Genomic DNA, 16,479 nt, shown 5'->3' with positions numbered 1-16,479 from the left:
ATACATATGTCAATGTGTTGTTTGTTTGGTGTAATGTTTGGTACCGTTTACACGAGGAAAACACAAGGAAAATTATAGCTGCTGCGCAGCAATGGTTGGGGCTGGGAAATTTTTTATAGACAAAATTAGGCAATTTTAAAGTGAAAGTTACTGTTATGGATGTAGATGTTGTAAAGCCACCATCAGGTCAAGATACTTAAACTCCTCCACCTGAGGCAGGAACTCTCCTCTGACCTGGAGGGGGCAAACCACCTTTTTCCGGTCGAGAACCATGGCCTCGGACTTAGAGGTGCTGATTCTCATCCCAGCTGCTTCGCAATCGGCTGCAAACCGCCCCAGTGCATGCTGAAGGTCCTGGCTCGAGGGAGCCAACAAGACCACATCATCCGCAAAAAGCAGAGGTGAGATCAAGTGGCTCCCAAACCGTACCCTTGGCTCTCTGGCTTGGTACACTTGGCTGTGCCTAGAAATTCTGTCCATAAAAATAATGAACAGAACCGGTGACAAAGGGCAGCCCTGCCGGAATCCAACACGCACCGGGAACAGGTCTGACTTATTGCCGGCCATGCGAACCAAGCTCCTGCTCCGGTCGTACAGGGACCGTACAGCCCTCAGCAGAGGACTGGTTGGGCAAACTCCCATGCGCCCTCGAGCACCCTGCGGAGGGTGTAGAGCTGGTCCAGCGTTCCACGGCCAGGACGAAAACCGCATTGTTCCTCCTGAATCCGAGGTTCGACTATCGGCCAAATTCTCCTCTCCAGCACCCTGGAATAGACTTTCCCCGATAGTTGGAACACACCCTCCGGTCCCCCTTTTTGAAGAGAAGGACCACCACCCCGGTCTGCCAGTCCAGAGGCACTGTCCCCGACTGCCATGCGATGCTGTAGAGGCGTGTCAGCCACGACAGCCCCACAACATCCGGAGACCTGAGGTACTCAGGGCGGATCAAAGCTCCGCCTCCTCACCTGACTCACCTGAGATAAACCAAGTTAGATATTAACACAGAGGACAAAGTCCCAGGAACAACTGGTCACTCCCAGAGCCGTATGAAGAAGAGACGATCAGATTCAGACTGAAGAAGGGACGATCAGATTCAGCTTCAGACCAAACCAACAACTTCCTGTGAGTGAGTCCAGCTACAACACTGCTGCTTCAACCTGCTGACACTCCACACACTGAAGGTGAGTTTGACTAAAACCTGGACTCAGAGTCACAGTAAACTTCAGTCATGTCAGTAGAGGAGGGAGGGGAGCCATGACTGACTCTACTTCCTGTCTGCTGTGTTTTCAGCTTCACTCGCAGACTAAATGGCTTCCAGATTAGAGGAGGATCTCTGCTGTCCGGTCTGTACGGACGTCTTCAGAGATCCCGTTGTTCTGTCCTGCAGCCACAGTTTCTGTAAAGACTGTCTGAAGAGCTGGTGGAAGGAGAAACAAGATCCACTGTGTCCAGTTTGTAAGCGAAGATGTTCAAAAGCTGATCCGCCTATTAGTCTGGTGTTGAAGAACCTGTGTGAGAGCTTCTTACAGCAGAGAGAGCAGAGATCTTCAGAGGCTCTCTGCAGTCTGCACTCTGAGAAACTCAAACTCTTCTGTCTGTACCATCAGCAGCCAGTGTGTCTCATCTGTCTCCATTCAGACACACACAAAAACCACAGAATCAGACCCATCGATGAAGCTGCTCCACAACTCAGGAAGAAACTTGAGGAAACTCTGGAGCCCTTAAAGAAGAAGTTAAAGGGTTTTGAAGAAGTTCAAGTGAAGTTTGATCAAACAGCAGAACACATTAAGGTCCAGGCCCGACACACAGAGAGGCAGATTAAGGAGCAGTTTAACAAGCTTCACCAGTTTCTAGAAGAGGAAGAGGAGGCCAGGATGGCTGCACTGAGGGGGGAAGAGGAGCAGAAGAATCAGAGGATGAAGGAGAAGATGGAGGCTCTGAGCAGAGAGATAGCAGCTCTGTCTCACACAGTCAGAGCCACAGAGGACGAGCTGAGAGCTGAAGACGTCTCATTCCTGCTCAACTACAAGGCTGCAGTGGAAAGAGTCCAGCAGCAACCCCTGCTGGAGGATCCACAGCTGGACTCAGGAGCTCTGATAGACCAGGCCAAACACCTGGGCAACCTGACCTTCAACATCTGGAACAAGATGAAGGACATGGTCTCCTACAGTCCTGTGGTTCTGGACCCAAACACTGCTCATCCACAACTCATCCTGTCTGAAGATCTGACCAGTGTGAGACGAGGAGGAGACAAACAGCAGCTTCCTGACAATCCAGAGAGGATTGATTCTTACTGCTCTGCTCTGGGCTCTGAGGGTTTTAACTCAGGGACTCACAGCTGGGATGTCCAGGTTGGAGACAATACTGTCTGGTCACTGGGTGTGTTAACAGAGTCCGAGCAGAGGAAGGAAAACAAGATAGTGTCTGCATTATGGGGAATAGGGTTTGATAAAGGTAAATTTGAAGCAGGTTCACCATCAGGTCCAGTCACTGTTCTCCTAGTGAAGAAGAAGCTCCAGAGGGTCAGAGTGAATCTGGACTTGAACAGAGGAAAACTGTCGTTCTCTGATCCTGATACTAACACACACATACACACCTTCACACACACATTCACAAAGAAGATGTTTCCATACATTAACACTGGTAGAAACCTCCAATTGAATCTGTTACCAGTGAAGGTGTCAGTGACAGTGGAGCAGAGCAGTTAGAGATAAAGAGGATGATCATATTTATAATGTTGTTTATTTCTTAAAGGGAAAAGTCAGTGAATTGAACCTGTCCTCCTGCTGTCTCATTATTACACTTTTCCTTTGTCTAAAATATTTTCACTTATTTTTATCTGTATGAGTCATTTTACATTAGCTACATTTGTTATCATGACTTTGTGTGGAGTGAAGAGCTAAAAAATTATAAATTACTGAACATTTGATCAGTTTATCATTGATCAATCTTTATTTTCAGTTTTTCCCCAGATGATAAAATATTAAATATGAAAATTGATTCTGGTTTAATTACATACGGTATGTTAAAAGTTTGTATCTGTTCATATGAAATTATCTAATGTATCAACGTGTCAGTTCATCACAAAAGCTGAATGTACATTCATTACTGTTTTTCATCAACATAATAAAATGTTGTCTTGACTTGCATTCATATTCAGCTTCGTCTTTAACGTCTCCTGCATCTACACAACATCCCATTCTCTTTATAATTAGTAGCAGAGGTGGAGGAAGTGTTTAGATGAAGTACTCTGCACAGGTGCAAGTACTGCACTGAATATTACTGAAGATATCAGGAAAGTATTGGCTGATCAATCAATGCTAAAGAAGCATTTTACTTCTGTCGTTGGTCAAAGTGGTTTAACAACTTTGGTACAAGGCTTCAATTAATAATAGCTGCGGCGCAACAATGGTCAGGGCCGGGCAATTTTTTTTCATAGACAAAATTAGGCAATTTGAAAGTGAAAGTTGCACAGCCGTAGCACATATGGTTGATATGAATTTATTTTCAAAGTTTTGAAATTGAGACACATGCTGTAATGTCACCATCAGGACTATTGTCTTGTGTTACTAGTTGACAACATCTGGCATTTGGATATGTCATCATCATTACCCTTGCTGGGGCTTGAATCCACAACCTCTGGCATTAATAACCAGCTCCTAAGTCACTGAGCTAATTGTCTGGAAGTGAGCCCTGGTGTGCAAGTTCTCTAAATAGACTCAGGGAGTCATCACCCAGGCAGCAGTTGTCAAAATGCCAGAAAAAAAGAGTTATCTAAACAAAAATCTGATAATACATAAATTGCATTTAGATAGCATGGACATGTTCGTGATTTGTTTTTAACAATAAGTGTTTTGCATCATAAGATAAAATCTGATGTTGTAATTATTTATTACATCTAAATGTGCCTGGAAACCCCCACAGGAGGGGGGGGCACATGTCCTTGGAGTTGAGTAAATCTGGTATGGGGTCGAACATTTCTGTGAAGTTTTTTTCACTGATTATGAATTGGAAGTAGGACTTCTTCGGAAGAAGAAAGAAGAACATTGAGGAAAACAATAGGGTCCTGGCAGCTGATGCTGCCCGGCCCCTAATAAAGAAATGAAATGAAACCCGTATACAGACATGCCACTATATGAAATGTATCTAATTTCTATTAGGTTTCATATATAATTTACGTATTTATATTTGTGTATGTGTTGTATGATGAATGGGTCAACAACAGTGGCTCTACAAACCACTGGGGAAACATCAACATCAACAGGATGGGAGAGGAAGCGAGGGAGAGCTCAGAGGAAGAAGAGATGGACAGAGAGCGTGAGAAACGGTGATGTCACTCCCTCGGGTAGAAAACGAGTAGGAACTAAAAATAAAAATGAAAAAAAAAAGGGTTTGGTGGGAAAAGAGTCCAGAGGGACCAGATTTACTGGGTCACTGCTCCGCAGACGTTTGGGCTCATCGACGACGTTCAATCAACAGTCTGAATAGTTGAGCTGAAAAACATTTCATTCATATTTAAACGAATGTGAACTAATTAATTGGTCTAATTGGTCTAATCCCAGTTTAATGAATTCAAACCGGTGGTGCACTCACCTCTTTTGATTGGTCATAGTGGTGACATCATCTCAATGGCATGTGGGTTAATGAAGCTCATGAATATTCGCACTCATTAAGAAGGGAGCGTGAGCATGACCATGCAAGTGTGTGAAAGTGTGTGTGTGTGTGTGTGTGTGTGTGTGTGAACTTATCTGACCTGCTGTGTCCTGTGTTGGAGTTTATGGTGAAGACTTTTGCATTCTTAACACTAAAATTGAAGCCTTTAGTGTTTATTAAATCATATTAAATATCCTGATATTTCCATCTCATGCACAATATTTTTCATAATAAATTAAAATTTTCATGAAGTCAAACCAACTTAAATGACTTTTATTAAAACTTATAATTATCACATTTCCCTGTTGTAGGACAATATTCAGTTCTTGTGTTGGACCAAACTTAGAAATGGTTACGAATTTAGTATCAATGGATCTTTTTTTAAAAATATAATGCAAGCTTTAGCAGCTTCTTTCTTGGTGTTGATGCTTTTTTGCATAATTAAATACTGAAAGTTGTGCAATACATTGAAGCTGGGATTGTCGCGTATTTAATGATATTAAATGTATGTGAATTTAGTACCAAAAGATATAGCTATTTGTAAATGCTACATAGCGTTAGCATTAGCAACTGTTGACTTACTACTACCAGAAATTACTAGAAGTCGCCTAAGTAAAAGTGGTGAGTTCAGCATCAAACATCTTCTCTTACATTACATCAAAGGTGGAAACAAACACCAAAGTAAAGTTAACTCTCGTCATCATGTTTTCTGAAGGTAGCATGCTAACCAGCTAGCCTTTCTCACCACTTTCTGACAGCAACGCAAACTTCAAGAGGAACTATGCAGGATTTTTTACCTTAACTCTGCTACATTTGTACCTTAATTAAACAGCTTTGGAGTTATAGTGCTGGTTAAATAAATGACTTGTAACTTAATAATTCCAGGGAGAATGGAGGCTTTCTGCCTTCCACCTAGCCTCTCTTAGCTGAAAACCAACCTCCCGTGTCTCTTGTTTATGACAGATAAAACTACACAAATATACACATTGCACATTATGCATTATGTAGTGCTCTATTGATTGCTTTCTCGCTGGCTTCGTTGGAAACAAATGCACATGGCTGAGAGGAGGGTTAGCAAAACAAAGTGAAAGAGACCGGACTTGCATAGTTCCCCTTTAAATATCACAGTTTGAGCCCCACAGTGGTGGAATTAACCTTCAGAGAAGACAGCACAAAACATACTATAACCCAGATATTGCTGCACTAGCTCTACTGTAATAAACAGCCCTGTAATTCTACATTTAAAGTAGCAACTGGGGGCGTCACAGCATATTAAAAATCTCAGTAAACACACATGGTCACAATGGATGCACTGATTGTTTTGTTTATTATCCATTATGTCGTTGTTATGAAATCATAAATCAAACATAATTTGATTTAGTGCCTCTATATTCTCCTCTGTTTACTTTACAGCTGTATTGTATGAAACAAAGGGAACCTCAGAACAGCAGACCAAGCAATAGGCCGCAGCATCCCCTCCTCGGGTGATGGGGGGAGGTGTCTCGCTACCCTCATTTTAATCTCGTAGAAATACAGTGGACGAAATGAGTTAAGCAGCGACTGTTAATGGATTTCGCAAGTGCATGTAGTGAAAGTTAACCCCCACGCTGCCGACAACACACTCTCGCTGTGGTCGCAGCTGGACAACTAGTCAGACCAGGACTTTGACAGATGGTCCAATGGGACGCTGGAGAGGGAGGGAGGGAGGAGACAGGGGGGCTAAAGGGAAGGATGGATGGAGGATGAAGAGGAGGGGACAATGCTAATGGATGCAGAAGTGTGTGGATTTGTGCATGTGTGTGTGTGTGTGTGTAGGAGGAGAGTCATCTGTTCCTAAAAGAATGGAGGAATAAGAATCAGGGTTATAAACCTCACGGGAGGTAAAGAGGGACAATGGTGGCCCTGCTGACGCTGCATTTGCACTTATATAAATCTTTAGACACGTGTGCATGTGTGTGCGTGCAGACATTGTGGTTTTACACCTTTCACTTTTTTTAATTTGGTTGAATTCATCCTATCTTTTATTTTATATTAGTAATTCAGAATACATTCCTTTCATTCACAATAAACTAAACATTAATTCAGTCAGTTTTACCTCATTAATCTCACAGCTTTATGATTAATCAATAATTTAATTATGTCTGCACTAATCTAATTCTCAACTGGTGCTTATTAGCATCAACAAAAGTTTGACTCTCCTCTGTAACACAACCTTACAGACAGCCCCTACTACACAATCTGAGGCCCCGCCCCCATGTGTGTCAGTCAAAAATACTCACATTTTGGCCACGCCCCCTCCCTCGCTGCCTCGCGCTGGGCTGCACCCTTCCGAAAAAACCAACCCCTAAAACCTCAGGTAGCAAGTGCAATCACTCTCCCACACTTCCGGTGCTGGCTATCAAAATAAAGTTCACATCACGAGGCGTACACATGCTGTTAATACATTTAAACTTGATTATTATGTTATTAATGGACCTATAATTAAATTACTTTTCACAGCAAGTTGTGGCTTCTAGTTAGGTCTATAGGTAAAGACTGCCACTATAGGTTCAGTTCATGTCATGATCAGTTATAATTTAGAAATAGGCTACTGATATCATGAGGTCAAAATGTGGACTTTTATTTATAGAGTTGATTGTTGGTTATACAAGAGTTTTTCCCCCCGGAAGCTTATTGTAAGAATTAGTTTGCAAATGGGAAATTTAACTACACAAAACTTTGTCACTACTGGACACAGAAAGAAACACACCAAGTGTATCACATGAAACAACATTTAAAAAAATAGTGTAACATTTAATGGAACAATTAAAGAATAAAATAACACCAAACTAATGAACTGAATAATAAAGGATCAAAAAAGTCAAAATATTACAGTAACTACACAATATATTATAGTAAATAAAAAGTTCTGTCAGTCATCAAGACTTGTTTAATTAAAATTAGTGCATAAAGTGTGAATTTACGGTTAGTTGGTCGTTTGTTCTACATCTCTGGTATAGAAACAGTTACATCATATTAATTAAAAAACAGAAAAATCTGCTCTATTCATCGTTGCTGTAAAATAATGTTCTGAACAAAACTGTGAATAACGGTTTTTTATTTTTTTTTAGCGGTGGCAGCAAGTTTGGTGCTTTTATTTTGAAGGGGACGCGCCGACTTCCGGGTGTAACCGCTGCCAAATGCCTCCGCTTCACTTGACTTCCTGAAAGATTGACAGCTTAGCCCGCTCTCTCTCTCTCTCTTTCAGGAGTCGGACCCACGGCTCCAGTCCCGTTGTGTGAAGAAGAAGGGAAACAATCAAAACTCACGTCCGTTTGTAACGATTTCTCTATCTGGATTTAACTTTTTCACAAGAAGCGAACTCGGTGCGGACTTTTTTTTTGTGTCTGGGATCTGTCCGGAGGTTATGAAAGTGGAGCGGACGTTTGAAACAAAGTAAGAAAAAAAAAAAAAAAGAAAGAAAGAGAGAGAGGAGGTAGACCTGTCCGTTTGATGGCTGCTGGGGATGGAGCCCAGCTGCCGGCCACCGTAGCGGCCAGCCGCAGCGTGGAGAAGGCGCTGGAGGAGGCTGCAGCCAGCGGGGCGCTCAACTTGTCCAACCGAAAACTGAAGGAGTTCCCCCGAAGCGCCCGGAACTACGACCTGTCCGACATTACACATGCAGGTCGGTTCGCTTTTCATTGTTTTTTCTTTTCTTTTCTTTTCTTTTTTTCTCCCACCCTTTGTCACCCCCCTCTTCACTTCCCTTCTTGAAGTTACAAAAGCAGTAGCTACCATCGAGCTGGCTCTTATTTCTTTTGTTTTATCGCCACCTGCCTCCTTTTTTCTTCGAGGGGGGAAGGAGCTATAGCGCATCCATCCTGAAGCCCGACACGTTTTGTCTTTGTAGCTATACAACACAGTCTACAAACTGCACCTTTATTAATAGTCCTAATGCATTTCTAGAAACGGGTGTATCTTCTAGCTGTCTTCTGCTGAAAGGTTAGGGGTTGTTGTTATTGTTGGCCTTACCAGGTACAAGGTACACCAGTTTCAAGTGAAAGTACCTTCTTTTGGGGGGGCTTTACCAAAGTCCAGGTGGTATTTATTGGGTACTAACTCTATAGACGTACCAGTTACAACTTCTCAGAATAAGTCTGGCCTGTTGTTCCTTTAAAACTTCAAAGAAGAAACGTCAAAACAGGCCAGTTCCTCTTCCTCAACATGAAGCCTTAAAGAGGGAGGGGGAACCTTAATTCTCAACCACCATGTAGCGTCACATCTTGTTTCTCTATAGTCGACTGACTTGTGTTGTTCTGCTGGTGCTTTCCGAGGTAAGTAAGTTGTACAAACTTCACTTCACGGCGCTATATAGGTGTGGATTATAGTGAACTACCGTAACCCCTGCCTGACGAGGTTGGAAAGAGGATTACCCAACCCAACCCAGGTTGCTGCTGAAACCAATCTGGCTACGCAGCAGCAACCAGCACAACCACCCCCCTTATAGCCTACTCTGCTGCTGCTGCTGGTGGTTTCTGTGCTGCGATAATTATGACCATCTGCTCATAACAACCCAGGTCTAGGTCCTGTGGGATGAAGAGGCCTTGAAAACATGTAAACACACTACACACACACACCTGCCACTCCAGCGACCCAACCCTAATGGCTATGGAGGTGATGAATATACATCCCATACCTATACAGATATAACACCGCTTAAATCGGGGATGGGGTTCATCCAAGTGTAGGACGGTTAGTCAGTAGCTAGTAGATCCAGCTGTGGAGGTTAAAGGAGCACTCTGAGAACAGCTGTACTCTGTCTTTTGTGGCTCTGTGGTTTCTGACAAAATAACCTTTAGTCAGACAAACAGTAGTAGGGACAAGTCTGGATTTCCCGGACTGAGCTCAAGAAGTTTTTGTCGGGATTTTTTCGTTGCACTTGTCCAGTATCACATCTTCTATTGGTTTCGAGTTTGTTTTTCAGCTATAGCTCCTCTGTCAGCCCAGTTGTGGACATTTAGTCTTCGTCTTTATTCGTCGTCTTCTGTCTTGTCTGTGTGGTAATCTCCGTGACTGAGCGTTGAGATGTTGTCAGTTCCTCTGAGATACCTGGAGGTTGTTTTCCTTTAACTCCTATAAGATCCAGTGTTGCTGTGTCTAGGAGTCCTGAGGTTGTTGACTCACCGGTCTGTCATGATGCTTTCTAAAAAACAAGGAAGGACGGATGACAACCGACAAAACCCTGATACATCCCCACCACCTGGATGTGTCTCCTTGTCAAAGTGTCTGATTCATCTGGATAAACAATGTCTAAAGATGATGAAACGTAGTTGTTACTCTTTCTTTCTTTCTTTCTTTCTTGATCTTCCTTTATCTGGATTAACCAAAAAATGAACGGCCTTGTGAATTGAAACGGATTTCCAGAAAATGATGTAAATCTCAGTCTTGTCTGTACAGGCCACTCCTCTCATCTACCATTGTGGTTTGTCATTCGCAAACACAAATCTAGTAGACAAAGAGCAACATGAGCTTCTCATTCAAGTCTTTTTTTTTCTCTCTCTCTCTCTCTCCGGCCAGCTGATATTTTAGTCCTATGACGCAGCATTACAGCCAGACTGAAGGAATAAACATCTGCAAATTTCAACAATGAAGATCATTTTGTGAATAAAATCTGAACATTTCACCCCAAATCTTAAGGAATATAAGCAGCAGATATAACAACTAATCTAAATTTTAGTCTTTTCAATGATGAAAATAATGATGAGCCAAAAAATGACGGACAAAAGCGAAAACATTTGCCAAGAATGTTTTCATTCATCAAGAATAAAAGTCGGAGGTTGGAAGACGATCAGATACCGCCGTAGTTCCGACTATAAACAATGCCAACTAGCGATTCGGCGGCGTTATTCCCATGACCCGCCGGGCAGCGTCCGGGAAACCGAAACTAGGAAATGCCGGGCGAGTCGACCACTAAATAACAAAATAACTATAAAGACAAAATTATATATTTATCGAAAATGGATCCATTAACAAGTGGGTAACGTAGATTCATCCACATTAATATGAGACTCTTTTATAACCAAAAGCAGACTCCTTTGGGGCTCTTTAAAATTACAACTTTATTGTCATTACTGTATGACCGTCTTGACTTTGTCCAGAGAAACACAGCCACTTCTTCATCATCACCACTGGAGTCTTATTTTGTGTTTACCTTGTGAGTCTGTGTGTGTCATCATGACCAAAGTGTGGTCCACCTGGAGACTGCAGGTGTGTGCGTATAGTATGACTGACTGTGTGTGTGGACAGTCTAGTCTCTAAAGCTGGAAGACACAGTCACCAGACTTCACAGGTGTGTGGTCGAGACTAAAGGAGGTTGAGGTCAGTGCTGTGATGTAATGTGATTACCCATGAGCACCTCGTAGTCATGTAATTGGTGGTGGACGGGTCGTAACGTCTGTGCTTGTTTTCTGAAGTTGGCGATGATGATGATGATGATGATGATGGTACTTTGTTTGTCTGGATCGTAACGTCTTGAAATGGGATTAAACCAGTGGTTCCCAACCTTTTTTGGCGTGTGACCCCTGTCAATCAAGATATTTTTATATGTTGCATTTTATTTGAACTCGATTTATGTTCGAGAAAGTATAAAAGTATAGAATATTGTTGTTTAAGATTGTGCGTCGTGTTTTAATCATTATTTTAAAAAGAATAATAATTAGTTTTAAAAAAATGTATCAGAATTTTTTCTTATCAATTACTAGATATTTCAGATTCCCCATGTGGGATCCCGACCCCAAGGTTGAAAAACACTGGATTAAACCACTAACCAACAATCATTTGGTCGCCAGCTCATTAACTAAGATGAATAAGTCAGACACATTTGTTATTGTAACTCCCAGATTGTTGCTAGGCTGCATATATCAAGTTTAAACCGGTCATTAACATGAGTAACGGCTCAGCTGATCGAGAGCACAGTGACAGGAAGTCAGACATGGATGTGGCGGTGGCGGTGGTGAACCTGGGAGAAGAAGGCCCGGCCCGGCTGTGTTTATGATAACATCATCACCCCCTCCCCTCGCCTCGCCTCGCCATATCCCCCCAGGAGCAGCTTCCCTCAGGAAGGTCAAAGGTTCACACACACACACACACACACACAAAGAGGAAGGCTTGCGTCTTGCCGAGTGTTTCCCCTGTAACGGTGGAAGGGAACAAAGCCCAGTCTTTGTGTGTGTTGTGTATAGTGTATATTGTGTTCAGCAAGTGGACTCACAAGTGTGTGTTGTTGCTGATAAAATACGCTGCATTATATAGATTATTTATTTATTTATATTTATATACGTATATTAGTATAATTTGTATTAAATATGGACATAAGAAAATATTGATTCACTTAAAGCCCCAGTATGTCACTTATTTGGCTTTTTATTAGCAAAAATCAAATATGTCTTTCATAAATACGTATTTCACTGAAGTCGAATCACACCCGCATACAAATGAAAGCTTTCTCGTACCTTAGAATGAGTCGTTACAAGTCGTTACAAATACATAAGGGCCTCGTGCTGGTGGACCACTTGTTTACATAGACACTTGTTTATCCTGTTACATGCAGTGTCTGTTTGTCTGATGTCTGCCCGATTTCACGTGAATGCAACATCAAGAATGCGTTCCGATATGCAACCGCACCGCTAGATTGGGGTAATTCCTACACATTATACCTTTAAAATGTCGTCATACTGTATCAGTTCTCTGAAGTGCTGTATCAATATTGTATCAGTAGTTGACATGGTTACAGTGTAGTATTTTGGATTAGTACTTATCCCTCCATGGGCTGTTTGTTTGTTTGAGATGTTTTAGGTTGAAACTACTCAGCTGCTCATAAAACAATCAGAGCATCGTCCAAGCTGAAATCCACAGTTTCACTTTGACGAAACTCTGACTTGAAACCGACTCTTTAAGGGAAATGAAGTGATATTTTGGGGGGATTACAGCGCGTGAGCGTGACAACTCCCCTCAGCTGTGGTTCTGGGTGTGAATGGACGACCCGGTCCACATGTTTCCTCTCTGCTGCTCCGTGGCTTCCTCCCTCTGTTGTAAGACATCAAGGTTCAGGTGAACCGCCTCATAAACATCTGTTTGTCTCTATATATGTCAGCACGGAGACTAACTGGTGAACTGAGGTTGATTATAGAGGGATAAAAGGAGGCTGTATGGATAATTATATTCTATATGCAGCAGTACATATACGATTCACTCCCACTTCTATAAGCAGGTATACAGTTGGTGACATGTTGAACAACCTGGTGTTTTATAACTAAAACTATGTGTAGGGAACCATAAAGCAGCATTCACTCATTTAGAAACCGTCTGTGCACAAGCTTTATTTCCTTAAGCCTTAATAAATGAACAAAGATTCTCCTTTTAATCAGTTTACTTTAGTACAATCACTGCTAATATGAAATGTTTTACTGGAGTTGTTGATAATAAAATAGAGGCATTAACATTGAGGATAAACATAATTATTTCTGTTTATGAATCGTGGATTTGTTCTCGTTGCGTAAACGGCAAAACTTATAATTACGATAATGAATGAAGCTAAATTATATGTTTCGTCTTATTACTTCTGGGAAAACAGCCCGCACGTGGTCGAAGGATCATGTGAGGTGACGTATTTTAATTCTAAACAGACTAATTCATATGTGTGAAATGTCGTCCACATGATTTAAAAAAAAAAAAAAAACCCAGTTCATTTCTGACCCCGAAGTGGAAAGAAAAAACAGAAAGCAGCTGTGACAGTCCAACAGCTGTGGGTTAAAAACCAATAAAACAAGGATCAAATCATTTCTGTTTCCTCTTTTAAACTGATTTTCTACTTTAATGGAGGTCCAACTGTAAAAAAAAAAAATGCAGACGATCACATACTCGGTATTAAAAGACTCGGTCAGCATGGGAAGGAGATGTTCCTCCAGGTAATAAGATGATATTGAGTTGTTCATATTTTATTAAAGAACAAGAGCAGCTTCATTAAAAACACAGGCCGGAGCTGCAGTTTGTTCAGCAGCACAGGAAACCAAAATATTGTTGCATGGACGACAACGACGAGGACGACGCACAGTTAATAAAAATGACCTCCACACTCATATGACCTCTGGAGATGTGAAAGAGCTTTTTGTTTCTGGACACACACACACACACACACACACGCCATACCACCACGACCATACAGCCAGCAGCTGACAGAAGACAGCAGTGAGTGTGTGTGTTAGAGTGTGTGTTCGAGTGTTGGGAGGGGGTATTTCCACGTCATGCTCCTGAAAAGTCTGGTGTCGACCTCTGATCAGATATGACATTGATTTTAGTTGTTTAATTGCTCTTTAATTGGTTTTTTCCGCCACCAATCTCAGTGTGAGACGTTCTTGTCCAGGCCGGTTTCGACCCTTCGGCCTGTGTGTTTATGTTTCAAGGCTGTAATGGCGTCTCTGTCTCTGTTACTGTTCATTATCCACTGTTTAAAAACACACTAAACACTGGTAGCGTCCGCAGCCCCAGACTGAATCCACCCTGTTTATTTCTTCCTGTCACTTTTCAGGCACAAATACCTAGAAAATAACCAAGCTGCTGCTACTGCTGCTGCTGCTACTGATAATGATGATGAAGTGGTTTTTAAAAACATGAAGCTTCCTGTGTATGAACTAGATTCAAATTACGAACGACTTTCATAGCAAAAAGCTGCCGCCGCCATTCAAATACATCTTAGTGTGTAGATCATGTGACCTCTGTTTTCTGACTCCCTGCACTTTAAATGTCAGAGTTTGAAATGAAGTCACTTAAAAACTTCTTGACTTGATTGTTTATTGAATACAAATATGAATAACTTTATCAATCCCCAAAGGGAAATTCATTTGTCTGTCAGCTCATCTACCATTTCAATCAATCGCTTTTATTGTCATTGTCATAAATAACAACGAAATTCCATTGGAGCAACACAACCTTACATAGTGTAAAAAGTGCATAATGTAAAAAGTACATAGTGGTGCAGAATCCCATAATACCCATTATAAATCGAATCCAGTGCAGGCACAAAATGTAAACGATCATATTTGCAGAAGAATTAAAAAGTCTGATGGCAGCGGGTATGAAAGATCTTCTATCAATACGATCATACGCCGAAATCACTTTACAAACAATTGACATGAACGCTGCTCCATCGACGAGGCCCAACATCAATAGCATGTTGCCAACAGTACAGATGGTACAGACACATCTAGACTGTTTGTTTAAGCATTTAAAGAATTTTAATGAACAAACAAGTGAAGAGAGAAACGGAAAAAATAACACGTTTTTTATGCAAAGTGTACCCGACGGGTATTTTCATACACAGTGCACCTTGTTTTTTGACTTTCAACACAATAAGACACAGTTAAAGTGGGAAAATGAACTCTTCATTTCAACTTTACTTGTTTTGAGTGAACAATAGTTCATTTAGTCTGGGTTTGGCAGTGAGTTGGGGGCTGGTGATGGAGGAAGAAGGAAATTTTAGTGGAAAAGAAAAGCAGCTTATTTATTATAGCAAAGGAACAAGCAAATGCAAACTAGTTTAAACTGTGAAATTAGTTCAAAATTGAAAAAAAAAAAAGAGCTACGAACATTAAGTAGTTCATTTTCCGCATGATCTGGCAAAACCTGTGTTTTTAAAGTTATCCATTCACAACTGCTAGCCAATCAGAAGCAGGGAAAACATCAAAAAACATTAAAAGAATCAGTGTCATTTTAAATCCACTGTGAAAGCTCACATTTGAAGAGTGGGACAGTTAAGCCCCGCCCCCTCCTCACAGATTTCCAGCCTGACACTGAAAATCTCTGGTTAATCTGCTAGAAAGAACAAAACTACAGTGTTGCGTTGTGTTGCGTTAAAGCTCGAACTGAAGCTGCTTCAACTTAAGGTGTTTGTGCTGTCGTGGTTCAACATCTGTGTCCTCCTGCCAGTTGTTTACATCTGTTCTGTGTCATTAAATTAGACTGTGTACATACATGTTAGTGCACCTCCACCCTCCCTCCCTCCCCTCCCCGCGCTGTGAGATCTATTTCCTCTGTGCTGCGGATGTGGGCTGCCTGTTCACACTCCTCACTTCTGCTTTGTCGTCGTCATCGTCGTCTTCGTCTTCTCTCTGATTGCCCCACACACATCTTTCCACCCCAGCTGCCTCCACTCCTCTTCTCCTTCTCCTTCTCCTTCTTCTTTTAAATGTCACAAGGGATAAAATGCCAGATGGGGTCGGTCGTCCCTCTTCCTGCTTCCTGCTGGACTTGGTCAAGTTCATGGAAAACTGGAGGGGAGTCTTTCATGAACTGATAAACACTGGACAAGTTGTCAGCGGCGGCTAATGAATGCCACGCTTGTGTTAATTTTGCATGGAGAACAGCGCGTTCATGTTCACGCATTGTTGCATCTTCACTGACCAGGAGTCGCTTAATGATGCCAACGGAGGCTGCAGGATGATTATTTACAGTATTTTTAGTCTCATGTGTGAATGAATTGTGTGTGTGTGAAACCTGCTTGTGTGTTTTCACTCTCCGACCACAGCAGCTGGTGGGGAGGAGGAGGGGGGGAATCCCTCCTCAGTCCCATGGGAGGTAACAAGAGAAAGAGGCAGACAGCACACAGGAGGCTGTGGGGCAACACAACCACTCTGCCAGGAAATACACTGTACCGTACACAGCATGGGTCTGGTCTATATGTGATGTGTGTGAGTCTATATGGGACACAGACGGTGACATTAAACTGAAAAATTAGCTGAGAAACAGGACAACGACACTAAAAACTGACAGTTTAATGAGGAAAGAAATGAT

At 41.9% G+C, this 16,479-nt stretch overlaps 3 protein-coding genes across 3 annotated transcripts in view; 2 read left to right on the top strand and 1 right to left on the bottom strand.

Moving 5' to 3' along the window:
• LOC146968871 (uncharacterized) overlaps window positions 1-16,479 on the bottom strand; it is a 216,141-nt gene that overhangs the window by 43,665 nt on the left and 155,997 nt on the right. The gene's annotated exons all lie outside the window — the stretch shown is intronic.
• Window positions 1,308-2,708, top strand: LOC146968876 (zinc-binding protein A33-like). Its single transcript, XM_085759647.1, has one exon. It carries the CDS (start codon window positions 1,308-1,310, stop codon window positions 2,706-2,708), a length of 1,401 nt encoding a protein of 466 aa, XP_085615773.1.
• lrch4 (leucine-rich repeats and calponin homology (CH) domain containing 4) overlaps window positions 7,892-16,479 on the top strand; it is a 38,738-nt gene continuing 30,150 nt past the window's right edge. Inside the window, exon 1 of the mRNA XM_085806299.1 lies at window positions 7,892-8,317. Coding sequence (XP_085662425.1) covers window positions 8,146-8,317 — 172 coding nt within the window. The 5' untranslated portion in view covers window positions 7,892-8,145. The remainder of the gene's footprint in view (window positions 8,318-16,479) is intronic.

This window comes from Trachurus japonicus, chromosome 18 (assembly GCF_045865225.1).
Source record: "Trachurus japonicus isolate A0001 chromosome 18, Traja_1.0".
Lineage (NCBI taxonomy): Eukaryota > Metazoa > Chordata > Actinopteri > Carangiformes > Carangidae > Trachurus > Trachurus japonicus.
The sequence above is the reverse complement of the archived record's forward strand: the minus strand, read 5'-3'. Positions and strand labels throughout refer to the sequence as shown.